This window comes from Ostrinia nubilalis, chromosome 6 (genome assembly GCF_963855985.1).
Source record: "Ostrinia nubilalis chromosome 6, ilOstNubi1.1, whole genome shotgun sequence".
In the NCBI taxonomy this organism is placed as follows: Eukaryota; Metazoa; Arthropoda; class Insecta; order Lepidoptera; family Crambidae; genus Ostrinia; species Ostrinia nubilalis.
Window position 1 is genome coordinate 3,026,911 of NC_087093.1, and position 19,030 is coordinate 3,045,940.

Consider the following 19,030-nt stretch of genomic DNA (forward strand, 5'->3'; position numbering starts at 1 on the left):
CGCGCGCGATAAAGTCTTTCTGTGACAGACAAAATTCCACGCGGGCGAAGCCGCGGGCGGAAAGCTAGTAATTTACATAAAAATGAAGAGTAAGATAAAGTAGGGGAGACTGAGGTGGTTGTAACAGAGGAGAGTTGTGACATTGTCGATTTTTGGAAACCTGTAACATCAGCGAGCTCGCAACAGCGCACATTTGGTAGTTCGAGACTTGAACTAAAAATCGCGCATTTTCGAGTTCACTTAAGTAATAAGTTCCGAAAAATTAACAATGTCACAATTGCTCTCCTCTGTTTCTACTTACCTCGGTCTCCCCTAAGGATCATTTACATAATAAATTAATGCAAATTGAATTGTTACATCTGTTAGCAACATTATCTAAAATAATAATAATGTTTTTGTCTTGAAGATGACAAGCTAAAATTATGGTTGTAATTTTTTTACCAATAATGCAATGTTGGTAAGTATTTTTCCATTGAATGTTTGTATTTATGAGTATGTAAATGTTATAAAATATTCACGCCTAGCACTATAATGTTAAAATATTCACTATTTGTACATAAGTAAATAGTTTACAAGCAACTGTTAAAGATATTATCGCGCAAATGAAAAAATACACTCGTACAAGTGCAGTACACTTTGCTTTTACAATTTGGGTCATAAATGACTCATAAAGAAAATGAAGTGACACAGTTTACAAATTATGTGTCATGTTTATTTTAGGATCTTTAGGTATGAGTATGTACCGTTGTAGGTAATCCATTGTATTCGTAATATTTACTCAATTTAAAAAGTGTTTACAACAATTTCAAATTTAAATAAGTTTACTGACGCTGTGAAAAACATCTCATTCATAAAGAACAGCTTATCCAATCGCATCAGTTTAACTAACAAATTTTCAGGATCAACATTTCTGTTCCTAATCCTGTATAATAGGTTTGACGTGACCAGTCGTCCGACAACACTGAAAAAATATGTCTAGTCTATATTTTTTTAGTATTTTCGGGCGACACTTATCTGCGGGCACTGATATTTCACAACCTTACCCTAGGAATGGACGCTAAAAACTAGGGATACCTACTTAAAAAGCCTAACTACAACAGTCTCTCACTCAAGGCAGAAGACGGAGTACAAGGATCATTTTTTGGATTTCCTTCGTCCTTTTAACTTGGTAAAAATCTAACCTGTTTTTGTGGCAAAACGTGGGCGTAAATATTAAAATAACCACAGTGCTTCGTCATTCGTCTTTATTGGGAGAAATAACGGGAATCCGGACAAAACTTTCGACTCTACAACCCCGTGATTCCCGCCTACACTGCGGTCTCAGGCCTCCCAGTCCGGGGCTAAGCTTCGATTAGTTCATAGTCGTTTGAACTATTACGTATTGCTTTTACCAAGCTTTGTGTGGGTGCAAAACCTAACTCCCACCTATACCACAGCAGTAGTTTCAGTCGAAAAAACTAAGGCTTCCACTGCCCCAGAAAAAACTGTCTGAATGTTTTACAAAGCGAAACAAAAACCCGCCCGTAGGCGAAAATAGTGCCTAGAATTTTTGGGTTGCTTTCCAACAAAGCACTGTAACAAAAATAAGGTCTTTGTTAGGTATTAGGTAGTTGTGATTAACTAATTGGACTACAACTCACATAATACTCGTAGGCTAAATGTAAAAATATAGAGTTGGTTAAAAGAAGGTTCTTATGTAACTCGCTCTTATTATATCCTAGTTTTTAAATTGATGTGCCGTCGTCTGTTTGTAAATACAAACAGACGACGGCACATCGTATAAATATACGAGTATTATTGTCAGTGCGATTTGGAAATAAAATGACAGTTAAATAAACATTTTGTCGAACTCAGTCAAAACAGGTTCAACTTTGGAACGTGGGCGGCTCGTCAGAGACTGAATTAAGACTTTTGTTAAAGTTATTTAAATTGTTCTAATTTGGGTCGTACTTTATGGCCTTTAGGGATAACTGGGGTATGCGTTGGTGTTTTGATTTCATGCTTTTAAGATTTTTGATGCTGAAAAGATTTTAGGTTGTGCCATTGTTGTTTTAGGTTTTTCGAGTTTTAATTAGAATTTTGTGCATAATTTTAGAATGCTTGCGTAGTTTTGAAACTTGTCGTAGGTACACTCATAATGTCAGTTTTGTGGTTTTATTGAAAATTATGATGTTATTAGATGATGAATGAATTCTATCTATTATGAGAGCAGTTAGTTATCGGTAGAGCTGAAGAAATAGTAAGTAACTAAAAGTAACTTGTTAAAAGTGACATTTCGAACAGTTTTATTGAATCCCGAAGGAAGATCCTTTTCCTTAGCTCTTTTCCCAAATTACAGCCAATGTTTTCAGGACCTTATATTACAAGGTACGATATCAAATGAAATTACAGTCAAGTGAACAAAGAAGGTTCAATAACCTGTCACAAGGTCAATAACCCGGATATTCATTCTAAAAATAATGGTTGTTTTAATGATTGGTCGCATCTCAGGGACAAAAAATGATGCCGGTGCTTCGTTTATTTCAATGAACCTCAGTTCTGCTTGCCATCGAGACTGACTGAATGACAGTTGAACATCGACTGTTTAAAAGAAAGACTGATTATGTTAGCCTTACATCTTTAGTTAAAAAGGTTAACAATAATTATTTGCGGAATTTTAATATTTTGTATGGTGACTCTACCTCGCTGAAAGTTATCACTAAGAAGTACCTAGCTGTTCGACACAAAAACAAAAAATAAAAGAGTTGACCTTTTATTCCTTGCACATACTCGTAAACCGTTAGACACACGACGTGTCAATAAAAAAATCTGCTAAATTCTTTATTGTTCAAAAAATGTATCTTATGTATGTAGTAACAAACGAGGAACATGTGAGGTAGGTTACTTGTTTTCTTTATGTATGACTGTAGGTAGGTACCTACTTATTAACATGCGTAAAACAACCTATCGTTGTCAAGATCATTGTGTCAAAGTTAATAAGTATAGTTGACAACACATTAATAAAGTTCATTCTAGTTAAAAACCCACTGGAAAATTTTTGTCTTTTGATATTTGTTGTCTGTTGTCTCTCGATTATAATGCCACAAGTGGCATTTGTCACAAGCGTCTTCGTATTTTGGAAATCACGTTTTTGCAGTGCGCGTTTTTTAGTTCCAAGTCTCGAGCTAACAAATACGCGCTGTTGCAAGGTTTCCAAAAATCTACAATGTTACAACTCTCTTCGGTCTCCCCTACAGTCAGAGGCAAGCAACTTGTGACTGATAACGGTGGCGACTTACCTTATAATTATAAACATACCTCCACCAATCTGAAACGTGTCAGCCACCCCTCATAGTTGAAATTGAGACCTATGCCTTGCTTGCCTTGGGTTATGGTATAGTTACAAACTTTCTAAGTTTTAAACCACTTGTTTACCTTACACTCGCCGTTCCATCAATCCGCATTTGGCTACATTCGAAGTGAGACATGGGCCGTGCAGTGAGGACATTTTAGGCTTCCTTTACGTTTGCAATAACCAAGATCCTTTCCTTCCAGGGCTACCTATCACACGATGCGAATGCAGCGATGACGCCCGGCCTAAAGATGGAGTCCAAAGGCACCCAGATCCACCTGCCTCTGATGGGTCGCGGCTCCCGCGGCGAGATCACAGACAAGGTGCTGTTCTCGCAGGCCAAGAGCCCGCCGGTGGCTGAGCAGCTCAACAATGGACAGCTGATGGGGTAAGGGACCTTCTTTTTAACGCAAATACTTACTGAAAAACTAGGTGGACCGACGATCTGGTGAAGGTCGCGGGAAGTCTGGATGCGGGCAGCGCAACCGGTCGTTATGTAAATCCTTGGGTTAGGGAGACCTTTATCCAGTCTAGACGTCATTTGGCTGAAACGAACGAACTGAAAAAGGACCATGATCATGTGATCATAGCGCTTGCAACAGTGCGGATCTTTCTTCAATATCAGAGGCTCGTAAATAAAAAGTATATGGTAGCAATCCCGTTGATAACTGTTCTAATGAAAAAGGACGTTTGAAGAGTGGGAAAATAGAAGAATACTTATCTTTCAGCTTGGTCTGCGTGGACTACAAGCTCTTTTTCCTCCATACACTTGGACTCCCGTTTCCCTATGAATTTTCGAAAATCCTTTCTAAACTATATCTACGTTCAAATAACTATAAGCTTCCTAAATAGCCTAATCCGTTCTGAAGTTATTGTTGTTGATAGACCACATCCCTGCGTAGATAGAACTCCATTGCGAAGTTTAGTTTTAGTGAAGGCCATTCCTTAAACTTTTGAAACTCTAAATTGGACCGCTAGTCTCCAAATGAATAAAATAAAACGAAAATGACCTCACCAAAAAGCAGTTTAAATTGAGCAAAAATTGGCTAAAATTCCCTCTGCCTTGTCCAAGTCAAATTGATTTGTATGTCCGTTTAAACTGCATCACCTTAGTGATGTCATCGACCCTCTTGCTATACATAGATCAACGCTGCTTCGGTTTATTTTAGATCCCTAATCACATTTTCAGCTATTTTGAAGGTATTCTTTTATTGAGACTTCTAAACATTTTCCAGTGGTTTTCAAATTCAAATAAAGTTTATCCACTTTACTTGAAATTAAATGGTATGATGTGATGGAAAAATATTATTTGAAAACTTCGGATGTTCATCTACGAGTAGTACACTTCCGTAAGTGTTATAATAATGATTTATTACAAACACGAGTGATGTGTTTACGTTAACGTGTGACATTATTTGTCATTGTCCTGCGATGCCGTAATACAATTAGAAAGAAATAATTAAATAAGCTTTCCCTGGCGACAATGAAATTCTAATTTAATGGGCGCCCGTCACGCACTCGGTCTCATTTACATAAAGTTACTTTTCCGTTTGTATAATAATCGCCACCAAAAATAACGGGGCGTATTTGTTCCAACTTAGTCGACATACCGAAACTAATGTTCGTGTATAAGTATCTTTTGTGAGCATTAATTTATAAATTTTATAAACTTGTCTTGAAGTCATTGTCTCAACGCTCACAACCAAAATATCGATTCGAAAAAGTCGCAGAAGTCGAAACTTGGTAGGACGTAGGTACCAAACTTGGAGGTGAAGCGAAATGACTACTTCTTGAATGTTAGGCTCTGTTCCGTCCCGTGCTGTCTCTAAAACTATAAACTTAGTTTAAATATATTAAACTAAGTTCACTTAATTACAATTAGAGACAGCACGGGAGTTTAGGTATGATTGTTGTTTCTGCGAGTTTTATCTGGTTCCAACTGAGCTGAGCTGCAGCTAACGTGCGCGATGGCAATGGCGATCCTACTGATTTCTACTGATCGCCATCGCCATCGCAAACCTTTAGACGAACGCACGGAAGTTTTTTTAAAATTACTTTAGTAGTAAGCAAAATGCAAAATAAATGTTTCTATGTATAAAAGATCACGCATTACCTCGCGGTACCGTTACCTGCATGTGACGTCATTTACCATCCGGTCCCGTTTTGTTTCATCCAATTTGCAAGTGTTATCGATACCGTAGACTGACGTAAGTAATGTCGATGATTATACATTTGTTAGTCAAGTCGTGTACGAAGGTATCTTGGTGTTTTTTTATTTGAGCAAGGGGCAGATGGGAATATAAACGCTATTTATTTATTGCCAATCACCACTCTGGTGGCAAGCCCGTAGGGGTAAATGGGAACAAACCTTACTCGAAAACTTTCTAGCGTAGGCCAATCCTGCATTTGCTCCTAGTAAATTAGAGAGGGTTTTGCTCATGCAGTGAGATATTTGTTGACTTGATGATGATAAAAAGTGGCGCAATTAAGTCCTAGTATCGCTGCGATCTGTTTCCATCTATTGTGATCGCTGATGTTACAATTTGCCTCCGAGTCCAGCATTTAGCTATTACATAAATAGTACACGAGTATGATGGTTAAATGTACCTTCTTCGTAAGTAATAGTACCTCAAGTAAATAGTAATAGCCATTTTGTCGGCCGTTTGGTGTAGTGGTTCAGAACGGACTACTATGCCGAGAGGTCCCGGGTTCGATTCCCGGCCGGGCAGAAATTGAAATGATGAATTTTAATTTCTGTGACGGGTCTGGGTGTTACTATGTATAATATGTATGTATTTAAAAAAAAAAAAGTATATAAGTAGTATATCCGTTAAGCTAGCACCCATAACACAAGCATATTAATTGCTTACTTTGGGGCTAGATGGCGCTGTGTGAGATTGTCCAAAGATATTTATTTTTATTTATTATATTTTTATTTTGTAGACATAAGAATTACGTAAATGTTGACCGAACTGGGTAAACAAATGGAGAGTTCATTGGTGTCAATTCCCTACAACAACAGTTAAGCTAATTTATTTATACTTTAGTAGGTACGAGCACAAAAGGTTAAATCTATTTTTGTACGAGTGACGTCATATGAAGGTAAATAGTGTGGTAACTTCTGTAATTGTAAAAGGTGACATTTTGCCAAAAGTAGTCTGATATGCATAACTGTTTACTGTAGTTATAAAATCTAGTTAATTACAAGACAATAAAGTCTAGCATTAGTATAATATTTACTTTCATCAAACCATAATAACCGACGGACAAACACTCTGCGTAATGTCGATTCAATCCAATTACATAGCCTATATTAGGAAGGTAACAAATATGTCATCGATAAGGCTTCGTCTTGAACATTGGAAAGAAATCTCACTCAGCAAGAAAGTGGTTTGTTTTATTCGGAGAAAATCTGCTAAGAATTATGATGCTTGTCTACACTTCTACACTAATATTATAAAGAGGATAACTTTGTTTGTTTGTTTGTTTGGTTGTAATGAATAGGCTCAAAAACTACTGGACCGTTTTTAAAAATTCTTTCACCATTCGAAAGCTACATTATCCGCGAGTAACATAGGCTAAATTTTATTTTGGAAAAAAATAGGGTTCCGTAAAATATGTAGATAATATTGTAGTCAACGCGCGAAGCCGCGGGCGGAGAGCTAGTGTCAAATAAATACAGAATGTTATTTGCGATAAAGTAACTAAGACATATTACTAGGGAATACTTCTGTAGGATTTGTAAGGTAGGTGTTATCTAGGATCAAAAGACAGAAAAATTACACGAACGGCAGAAAACGGATAAAATTTTTCGTTTGCGTAATAATGTTACACTTACAAAATCTCAAATCGATTTATTGTTAAGATTTATTATTTTTATAAGATTACTTCTACGCGTATTCGGGTATTTGATATATTATAATCTTGTTTCATTTCATACACCGTATTTGATCAGGAATTTCAGTATTCTAAAATTGCTAACCTGATTGATTATGTAGCTAAGTATAATTTTAACAAGAGACTTTAGCATGCTAAAAAGATGCAAACAAGTAACATTGTAAGGGCCTTCTAATAATAGAGCTGAGATCGATATTTTCGCTAAAGCTTTTCCATTGACCACACCTAAGCTAATCCATTAATGTACGGCAAGGTTTGTATTAGCATGGAATGATACCCCACTAATGGGATGATTTTATAAAGAAAAGGGAATAGTACTGTGCCCTGGGTGAGTCCCCTTTAATTCAGGGAGTAGATGTTTCAGAGTTGTTAACTAGGTACATTACTTGAATTCCTAAACGCTTTCATCTTTCTTTTTTTAATCATTGCAATCTCTTATTATATGAGATGATTAAATTTAAATAAAAATATTTATGACACAACATCAAACGCTTCAGTAATATTTGTATTAGAGACGAATTTCTAATGCTTCAGTAATTTAACAAAAAAGTGATAGCTTTTTTCTAGAAATACGTTTATGAATCTCAAAACACATAAAGTAATAGAAAACTACTGACAGCGCCACTCTTGTGGCAGAGTTTTGGGCTGACACTGTGTAGGTTTGTTGTCGACACGAAAAGAAGAAGAAGAATAGAAAACTGTGTCTACTTACTTTAAGACGTTATTATAGATTATTTTGTACGAAAATAAAAGCTCTTCTTTTTACCCTCCTTGTTATAATTTATTATCCTTTGGCATGGAATGTCTCGGGATTTGTGTCCATTTAAAACATTTACGGATTATGTTCTTTCAAAACAACAACAAAGACTATTTCAAAAATAAGTTTATTATTCAAGTGACTGTCTAGGTTAGAAGAAAACAACCTTCGCTAAGCATGCCGATACTGTTTCAATGTCAAAAGCCTATATTTAGCCGGGTCCCTTGAAAGTAATACTGTGTTTTTTGTTACATTCGCTGTTTTTCAGCTGAAAACATATTCAGTGAAGTGACATTTATAAGGTTTACAATAACTACATAAATTGTATAAATATCGAGCTCCTAAAACACTTTTTACCTTTGTTTAATAGGACGAACTACATGAAAGTCTTCCAGCCTTTTTGCTGTTGAGAAACTCGCTGTTTGCACAATGTGATTATGATTTATAAGAAGCTCTGTCGTGCAACGAAGAAGTGGGTTTCTTGGTCTGCCTAATTATGTTCTCATTTCACAATACAGGAAGTGTCTATAAAGAAAGACACTTGTGGTCTGAATGCACTTCTCCTGTATTTGTGAAATATAATAAACTTTTCAGGATAATGAAGTATAAGGCTTCTTTTAGGGTTTGATCACTCTTCGCTCCATTATAGGCTATATTTACACCCCTTAAGTACAATTGGGACTGATATAAAAATAATATCCTTAATTTACATACACGTGTCACAAGCATCAACAATAACACCAAAGCCTACTCCAGTCCATTCCAGAAGTAGGTCAACAATATTGAAGCCATAGGTCTCGATTATCGCTAGTAGTAAAACATTCCGTGGCGTAACATCCCGGGCGCTGGCGCAGCGCCATACCGATGTACTACAGCATCTGTCCAAGTGTTATCTCTAATGAACAATTAGAGTGAAGCAGTTTGCCTAAAGAGGCTTTGAAATTCTTAGTTTATGTAATAACTTTTTAACTGTGTATTGATTTTTATTTATTTATTATTTAATTCCACAAAGTTGGTACGTAAGGCGAATTTAATGCCATTGAACCCAGTCATTCTCTTTCAGTTAACCTTTGGGCTAAAAATAAAAGAATCCTTTGGCAGTGTATAAGAAGCGGAAGAGAGTAGTCGTGATTGCTTTCGTTTTCATTTTTGTGACTTCTAGATTTCAAAGCTGACTTCCGGTAAATATGACTGGACTTTGATGTCTTTGAATTCTTGGAATAGTGATTTTTACGAGAAATTGTGATTTAAATTCCAGGAAATCCGACTTTTGATTGTGTTACTTTCACATGGTGCTGTAGATAATGTCAAGGCACCATTTGCAATATCAGAATACACTTGCTAGAACAACTTTCTACGTCACCAAAACAGGTTATCATTTGGCCCTTAAGAAAGATACTAAAATCAAGAACAATTGTCACCAAAACAGGTTCTGATGTGGCCCTTAAGAAAGATACTAAAATCAACAAAATAAAGTGTTGCGTACACACAGTGATAATAAATCGTAGGGCCGTGATGTAATCGATATTGGTATACAAGTTAGGCAATAACAGAGGTTGGAGGAGGTCGGAGGTTTCTATAAAAGTATAAGTATTAAGTCTTGCCTTTCCTCATGGTTCCAAATATTATTGATTTCAATTATGTACTCTACATAAAAGAGCTCCGAGTGATGTCGGGGTGAAAGTTGATGATATTTGGCATCCATCAGTGATAGAATTCTTAGAATTAGAACTTAAGCACCAGAGATTACCCGCTTACAAATAATTTTAATAGATTGACCTCTATGCAAATAAAAATAAAACAATAGTCAGTAACACAACAGAATCATGTATCGTTGTCACTTTCAACGTGAAAAAATGTAATCGTAACTTATCCAAGTCTGCAGAATTTCACATCCATGCTCTACATATTGATTAGGTATAATGTAGGCTGGGAAATAATAGTTTACTTTTCCGATGTTGAATGAACAATATAATACGTTACAGTATCTTTTTGCGTTTGTTTAATGACCCCACTAAATTGTCTGTAGAAGTATTTACGTTAGCTATTTTAGTCGACATTGACACATCTATTTAGTTGTTAAGACGTTAGTTTTCATGACTTAGAGTTGAGTCAGTGACTATTCTTAGAAGATAAAGATCATAAATGTGTGAGATAAAACGTTATTCCCCGTATTCTTGAACCATGCTCAGAACTATTGAAACTCCAGCGTAGATTGAAGTCTGTGATTGGTTGAATTTCAGAATTGGTTCAGTGATAGAACCACAAGCTCACAGATTTACTTGAGGCATAGTTTCTGAATACTAACAGGCTAGTAGAATCTCCAATTAACGCTTGGTAGTTAACAAGCTGAAATCTTCTTGTAATTCTGGATTAGATCGTGCATCCTTGTATGTAGAGGAGACCGAGGAGAGTTATGACATTGTCGATTTTTGGAAACTTATTAGCTATCAGTATCAGAATGTCAGCACCTGATGTCATGCCCTGAGTGCCCAAGCAACTGCACTCAGGAGGATTTGATGAGTGCTACTGACAACGCCACTCTTGCGGAGTTTTGGGCTGACACTGTGTAGGTTTGTTGTCGACACGAAAAGAAGAAGAAGTATCAGAATCTTGAACGTTTCGAATTGAGACTTGAACGTTTTTTCACGCGCACTGTTACGAGCTCGCTAGTAGTTAATAATTTCTAAAAAATCGACAATATCATAACTCTCCTCTGTTACAACTCTACCTAGGACTCCCCTACATCGCTCTGACTCCTTTGAACATCGTTTCTTTATTTTTCATGATAATAATACAACACTTTTCTCTATTCCAGTGGCTCTCAAATGAACCTCTGCAATGGCGGCGCGGGCACAGCAGCCATGACAGGCCTGGTGCCCAAGATCCCTAACGGCTACGGTGACCAGAAGAAACCCATGGCGACCCTCACACATCTCCCCAAAAGACCTCCAGTCGACATCGAATTTTCTGACCTCTCGTACTCAGTGAGCGAAGGCAGAAAGAGGGGGTACAAAGCCCTCCTCAAATGCATCAACGGTACATTCCGGTCTGGAGAACTGACGGCCATTATGGGACCTTCGGGAGCGGGGAAAAGTACCCTTATGAACATTTTAGCTGGATACAAGTAAGTTTTACTTCATATTCTAAGAATCCTATACATTACAAATTTTCAGAGACCACCTTGGGTATAGAAGGGTGTAAACCACCCACGGTAGCTCAGTAGGTTGGTGTGACGTAAATAATTTCCTTTAAGATCATGCCAAAAAATTATGAGCATTTTGTTACGTTACATTTTTATAATTCTCGTGGTAGGTAGGTACTTACTGATTCATTATAATTTTATTCCAATACATTTAGACAAAAAATGTAGCATCTTGTCTTGAATACAAAACATCTGTTAATTTTCCACCGCTAGGAATTCTAGAACAAAAATAGTACGTTTTTAACATTTCCAAAGTGTTACACTTCAGAGATTTAATTTGAAAAGTTTATTATTGTTAATAAACAATTTGTAGCATTTCACTCTTTCCAACATCATTCACGTGAGCTACCTTCGCTATTTCTACGTCACTGAACTGACGAATTAGTTTTGGAAGCCAAAACATTTGGGCGTGTGCCAACGCCATATTCGCTCCAATTAACTATGTGTGCTTAACAATAATCTTTCGTTTCAGAACTTCAAACGTCAGCGGATCAATACTTATAAACGGCAAAGAAAGGAACCTACGGCGGTTTAGAAAGCTATCATGCTATATCATGCAAGACGACTGCCTCCTACCACATCTGACTGTCAAAGAAGCAATGAACGTATCAGCTAACTTGAAATTGGGGAAAGACATGACCGTCACTGCCAAAAAGATTGTGATCGATGAGATTTTAGAAATGTTAGGCCTCGCTGAGGCGAGCGACACTAGAACGATCAACCTATCTGGCGGCCAGAAGAAACGGTTGTCAATAGCTTTAGAGTTAGTTAATAATCCGCCTGTGATGTTTTTCGACGAGCCCACGTCTGGGCTGGACAGCTCGTCATGTTTCCAGTGCATATCGCTGTTGAAGTCGCTGGCGCGTGGCGGGAGAACCATCATCTGCACCATCCATCAACCGTCCGCTAGGCTCTTCGAGATGTTCGACTTTTTGTACACCCTGGCTGAAGGGCAATGTATATACCAAGGGAAAGTCAGCGGGCTGGTCCCGTTCCTCTCGTCTATGGGCCTGCACTGTCCTAGTTACCACAACCCGGCGGATTACGGTGAGTTCTATTTCCAGAAAACGTATATTTTTAACGCCGCTGTTGCTAACATCAACTTACAGTTTGGAATTGAATAAATTTAGATTTGTTAACCCAGCTGCGTGCAATATTGTATTTATGGCCAACAATATTAAACATTTTTAATTCATAGACATTACGTTCAAGCTTAGAAATTAGAATTTAAATTGAACGGAAAGTGACAGTGGATATTATCATAATAAAATCTCATATTGTAGAGAAAATGAAAGTTACACGAAAGCAAGCAATCTACCATAAAGTCGTTGATTTATTTACGCGGTAGTTGAAATAGCATTTATAATACGAAACGATGATACTTCAAACTATACTGTTCTATGTAGTTGCGATACGTACGATTTTGCAACAAAAATACAATCACACAAAGTTTTCGAGGGAACATTTCTACGAAATATTTTATGCAAAAGTGTAACGTGTGATATTTCTTCGTATTTAACAAAACACGATCAGTTCAAGTCATGCCGCATGATTCACATTGACCTTTGAAATTGACAATTGCGTTTGGTTTTTATCTCTGGTTTCCGCTTAGTTTCAACATTACTTTGAGACGGTTTAAAATTAGTCGTTATGTTTTCAATTATATCAATTTAGATGTTCAGTTAGTCCATATACGAGTATCTGTATTAAAGATTCTAAATGTCTTCAAAGAATCTTTTGGTTGAAATAACTAAGACAAACTTCACTTGTTAGGTAAGAAAAATAGACATCCACATTCAGTCAATATTTTTTCAACTGCCCTAGTATCCGCAATCGAATCCGGGACTACTTACGTTACTTTTATACATAGTAATACATATTCCACACCGCTGGTAATTGAGCCCTTTTTGGATTATATTAAACAATAGCTTTTACCTGCGGCTTTGCCCGCCTAAAATTCAGCTTGTTACAGAAAGGGCAAAATATCGTTACAAATGCTTTTCTGATGGTATCCTTCCGTTTGGCCAAATTACTTTTCGCCAAATTTCACTTCGCAAACAACTTATCGCCAAAGTTTCATTTCCCAAATGAACTTTTAGCAACTGTACTTTTGGCAACTAATTAATTTGGTCAAATTATCATTTGGCAATATTTTACTTGGCAAATGTTTATATAGCAAATGTTTAATTTCGCCAAATATTATATCCCAAATAATTTGTTTGGTCAAATTGACACTTCACATACTTACCCACCGTTACCCACAAATCAAAGCAAATGGCACATGATCGTGGTTTCACAAGAATTTTGTGTAAAACAAAGAGATTGCAGAAAATAGTATGATTGCAGAAAGTAGGTATTCCAGAAAATAGTAGGTTAGGTTAGGTTAGAACAGTGACCCTTAACGCGCGAAGGCGAGCGAAGCGTGCCGCGGCAGCGGCCGCCGAGCGCTAGAATCACCTCTATTGTTAATTAATCATTTGGAAAATAATGAAATATGAAAATTAATCCCACTAAACAAAATAATAACCACAAACTATGTTTTATTCCATTCAATGCACCAATCAAATTGTTTTGTAAACAGTTTATCGTGAAATATTTTTGCCAAATGAAACATTTGGCAAAACATACTTTGCCAAACAATAATATGCCAAAAACGACATTTGCGAATTAAAAGTTTGCAATAAGTTGTTTTGCCAAGTGAGAATTTGCCAAATGAAAATTTGCGAAACGTTGTTTGCGATGTGATAATTTGGGAAACGTTTTTTGGCCAAACATTAGTAATCCTTTTCTGATCCATAATAATGAATACGCAGTTTTTGCGTGATAACGTAAACAGACATCCATCTTCAAACTTTCACATTTATTAGTAGGATGCTGATGATGATAATTAACATCAATTCACCTAATTCCAGTGATGGAAGTGGCGACGGGCGAACACGGCGACTGGGTGCACAAACTGGTGATGGCGGTGAACAAAGGCAACTGTGGGCGAGGGCAGTCATCATCATCATCTTCGTCATCATCGGTCCCGCAGAACTTGAACTACAACAACCTGAGCAGCAAGAACAACACGCAGAAGGCAGAGGCACTGGAAATTGTGATAGGTGAGCTAAGTAGTAAACGCAGCGTAGGACGTCAAGGTGGACTGACGACCTCATAAAGGTAGCAGGAAGGCGCTGGATGCAGACCGCTCCCAAATGGTCGTTATGGAAATCATTGAGGGAGGCCTATGTTCAGCGGTAGACGTACTTTGGCTGAAATGATGATGATGATGAGTTTTTATTTATTTATTTCTTGAGTAATTATACAGTGATACCTACTAAGTGCTAACTTAGACAGGAATTTCAATGTGGTTTTTAATGAGAAATATTCAAAATTGTTTTAAAAGTGAACTTATTAGACTAGTTTTAAAATGTGAAAAGCTAAAAGAGAAACTCTGGCTTGAATCGTCTATGATGGAGAATAATGATCAGACAGAAGGTAGAATTGAGCTTCACCTGGAATCCTCAACCACAGAGGAACTGGCTACCGAATCTTAAATTCTTATTTAGGTATTTCCTACAAAAAATGTGGTGGTGGAGGAAGCTTCTTCCCTTATGGCTACATAAATCGACACTTTTATTTATTATTCAAACTCTTGTTAGGTATTGATTGAACTCTTATGTTTATAAACTATGCGCCACATAATAATTATCTTTCTTTATTTATATTTTGGGCAAAAAACACATTATCTCTGTCATCATGTTTGTGGCAATGTATTGCATAATCAAACCAGCGTAATTAACCAATAACATTGCACATTCCAGATAAGCCAACCTGTACTGTGATAGACATGTCCGAACCGGCTCTGAATCCAGAAAAGCAGAACTTACCAAACGCCACCAATCTTGCACCAGTTACTTGCACGACTTCACTCCTAGACTCGAGCGAAAGTTTCTCGAAGAAACCAGTGAAGACTGGATTCCCTACGTCAGGGTGGAAGCAATTCTGGATCTTATTGAAGAGGACTTTCCGGAGTATACTCAGAGACCAGATGCTGACGCATTTGAGGCTATGTTCGCATACAGTGGTCGGTCTTCTCATCGGGTTTCTATACTACGATATTGGTACCGACGCGGCGAAAGTTATGAGCAACGCTGGCTGTATCTTCTTCACTGTTATGTTCACTATGTTCACTGCTATGATGCCTACTATTCTTACATGTGAGTATTTTGTAGTTTAGATTTGTATTCTATAGTATATGCTATTGAAAGGCTGCTATTAACATACTATTGTGCGTACTGAATAATCATAATGCTTGCGGCGGTCAATGGTCAAAATATCTCCCAACCAAACCCTGCGGTTAGCGTAGATTATAGAGACTTAGAGACGATAGGTAAATGCATATTACCAAATAAGCCACTGATGGATAATCATATTACTATTCATGTAGTATGTATCAGAAAACATTGTAATTAAAATGTTCATAATTTTGTAAAAATGTCTAAACCTTGTATTTTATTTAGAGCGCACATCGCATCGGTACGCTACGAGAAAACGAGAGGTTAAATCAAAACAACTACAAAATTTTCTTGATCATTCATTAAATTAGTGCTTCTGCGGTGGGATTCCACAATACATGATATAATTGTGGTCTTTAATGAACTACCAGTCCAGTCCCAGTTTATCGCGCCATTTTATCGATTTAACGCGATAAGCCCATTTTGACGTCTAAAATCATCGACATAAGATTTTATCACGGCGCACATCCTAACCCGGCTGGTGGCCATAATAAATTCAACATCATTACTATCTATACTAGTACTAAAACTAATATTATAAAGCTAAAGAGTTTGTTTGTTTGTTTACTTGAACGCGGTAATCTCAGGAACTGCCGGTCCGATTTGAAAAATTCTTTCAGTGTTAGATAGCCCATTTATCGAAGAAGGCTATAGGTTATATACCATCACGCTACAAGTAATAGGTGCAGAGCAAAAATGATTTTCACCCGTACGAAGTCGCGGGCACTGCTAGTAGTTTATATGTCTCTTTCCTCGTGCCCAGTAGGCTTCCTTGCGTGACCTACAAATATTATAGCCACATAGACTTGACCTTGCGAAGTACGTGTAGTGGGTGTATAAGTATGATGTATAGGAGACATTGTCAAGGTAGACGGTCATGGATATTATCATTAGGATAATAATAATACTCGCAGTAAGGAAGCTCTTCCGAGAAAATTATGGGAAGTACGTTACATAACATAATGTTGTAATAGAACCTATGGTAATAAAATACTTCTTCTTTTCGTGTCGACAACAAACCTACACAGTGTCAGCCCAAACTCCGCCACAAGAAAAAAAAATAATATAAAATACTGGTAAGGAAACTCTTTTGAGAAAATGCGATGGTATGGGTTCAAATTCAAATTCTTTGTTGTTCCATGCTGGTATACAAAAAATTTCTTACAATAGACATGAAGTCTTAGACCATAAACAAATTGAATATATTTTTATAATTGCTGTTTTTGTAACTTTGAAGTTTAGTGTAGGCATTGGATATGGAAATTATGTCTCATGCTTAGGTATACATTTTGGTGGTGATAATAATTAAAAATACGTACAGAATATCAAAGGCAATTTCACTGTACAGCGAATGTTCGCTTCGTTCTTTTGTAATGTGGCACGAGTAGATAACACCACCATTTTAACACGCGATTTCATAATTACAGTATTTATATTACGCTATTGTTCTGTAAGTTACATAACAGCTTAAAATGCTATCAACTTCCTTAACAAGTGAAGGGCGAAATCCAAAGTCAGTACTTAGACCGTAGACCTTAATAAAAGCTGACAAGGAAAATATGACCTTAAAAAGGTTTCAGGAAGCCACTGGATGCACTTATGGTAGCCGTCTGCTGAAATGATGATGATGATGATGATGAAAAAGTTTAACTGGAGTCGATAGATAGTCTAGAATTTCGGAATGTAAAAGATCGCTCTAACAATTAAGTACTTAAATCGTTTTATAAGTAAGATAAATACTTATTATGCTGAATGTAATAACATGTGATTTTGTTTGTTCCAGTCCCTACTGAAATGAGCGTGTTTGTGCGAGAGCATTTGAATTATTGGTACTCGTTGAAGGCGTTCTACTTCGCGAAGACTATGGCCGACTTACCATTTCAGGTAAATAATATATTTTATTTGTGTTAGTCTAGGAATCATTGGAAAATCCATAGATCAGTAGTTAGTGGAGCAACTGCTCAGCAAGAATGGTCTTAGGTTTAACTCCTCCTTAGGCAATGAAATACGTATTGAGCTTTTTGATTTTCAACCAATTTTCACACAAGTCTTTCAGGTAGAAAAGGGTAAGCAAGGTTTCAAGGAAAAGATTTCAACAGCTGATCAGTTAATCCGTGAATTAAAAATATTTCATCAAATAGAAAATAATTGATGCAGCTTTTGAGTCTCTCTATCCATTATCCATAGTCTAAGCATTTTACCAGAATTTGAAGAATTTCTTCCAAACCATTTTGCCTTAATGAATTTCGAGAATTCGAATAGGTACGTTCGATGAATATCTTCGTAAATAACAGCAGCTCTTTTTTCCATATCTAAATAAATATATCTCAAAGTTGACTGACTGACTGACATAGTGATCTATCAACGCACAGCCCAAACCACTGGACGGATCAGGCTGAAATTTATCATGCAGGTAGATGTTATGACGTAGGCATCCGCTTAGAAAGGATTTTACAAGACTCCACCCCTAAGGGGGTAAAACGGCATCCAGGCGTACGAAGTCGCGGCCGGCCGCTAGTTTTGTAATATAACAAGAGTTTCTCTTCTTGGTCTATTATGAGACCCTGACGAAGGAAGAAAGGTTCACTTTTGTGATGTGCGATTTATTCTCACAATGAAATTTTCTATTACAGATAGTATTCAGCGGCGTATACGTGATGATAGTATACTTCATGACAGGGCAGCCTATGCAGACGGAGCGGGTGTTGATGTTCGTCACCATCAACATCCTCACGGCTCTAGTGGCGCAGTCCCTCGGCCTCCTCATCGGAGCCGCCATGAAGATCGAAACAGGCGTCTACCTCGGCCCCGTCACCACCATCCCAGTCGTTCTCTTCTCAGGATTCTTCGTCAACTTCAACGCAATCCCCAGCTATCTCCAATGGCTGACCTACCTCAGCTACGTACGATACGGCTTCGAAGGAGCCATGCTCTCCGTCTACGGCTTCGAAAGAGAAAAACTCAAGTGCTCCGAGGCCTACTGCCATTTCAGGAAACCAGACAAATTCTTGAAAGAAATGACCATGGATCAGGCGAATTTCTGGGTGGATGTAGGCGCGCTGTCCGCTTTCTTCGTCTTTATAAGAGTAATCTCATACCTAGTTCTAAGGTTCAAGTTGAAGATGATGCAGTAGATTATGCACAAAGTTGCTTACAGCGGTTTTCCACGGATTCTTGGGATATGGACGCGCGTATTCTGCTCAATAGCACGCCTCTGCTTTACTCGTGTGTATCGAGCGTCCCTATCCGGAATTATGAATTAGTTTTCGAAATAATTAGCTTTTTAGGACGCAGATGAGATTTAGATTGTTTATACGTACCTTTAGGGGTTAGCTGTTAAGGTTTTATAGGAGATTGGGCCCATGACTTAATGTTAAGTTCCTTATTTAGTAATTATGATATTAGTTCATTTAAATTTATAACGCGAAGACATAGGCGGTTCCACTCGTATTTACTCAACACTTGAACATTACATTCTAGATTTTAATTAGATATCCTTGAAGTACCTTTCATTACGCTAAGGATTTTTGGTAAAATCTCTATACCTATCCTAATTACCA

The 19,030-nt window shown here is 37.3% G+C and overlaps 1 protein-coding gene across 1 annotated transcript in view; it reads left to right on the plus strand.

Annotated features, from left to right (window-relative positions):
* The window catches only part of LOC135072426 (ATP-binding cassette sub-family G member 1-like), a 31,948-nt gene extending 13,251 nt beyond the window's left edge, over positions 1 to 18,697 (plus strand). Inside the window, exons 2-8 of the mRNA XM_063966326.1 lie at positions 3,535 to 3,719; positions 10,804 to 11,112; positions 11,663 to 12,237; positions 14,103 to 14,294; positions 14,997 to 15,392; positions 17,254 to 17,354; positions 18,104 to 18,697. Of these exons, the coding sequence (XP_063822396.1) occupies positions 3,535 to 3,719; positions 10,804 to 11,112; positions 11,663 to 12,237; positions 14,103 to 14,294; positions 14,997 to 15,392; positions 17,254 to 17,354; positions 18,104 to 18,604 (2,259 nt within the window). The 3' untranslated portion in view covers positions 18,605 to 18,697. The remainder of the gene's footprint in view (positions 1 to 3,534; positions 3,720 to 10,803; positions 11,113 to 11,662; positions 12,238 to 14,102; positions 14,295 to 14,996; positions 15,393 to 17,253; positions 17,355 to 18,103) is intronic.
* The last annotated feature ends 333 nt before the right edge of the window (positions 18,698 to 19,030 follow it).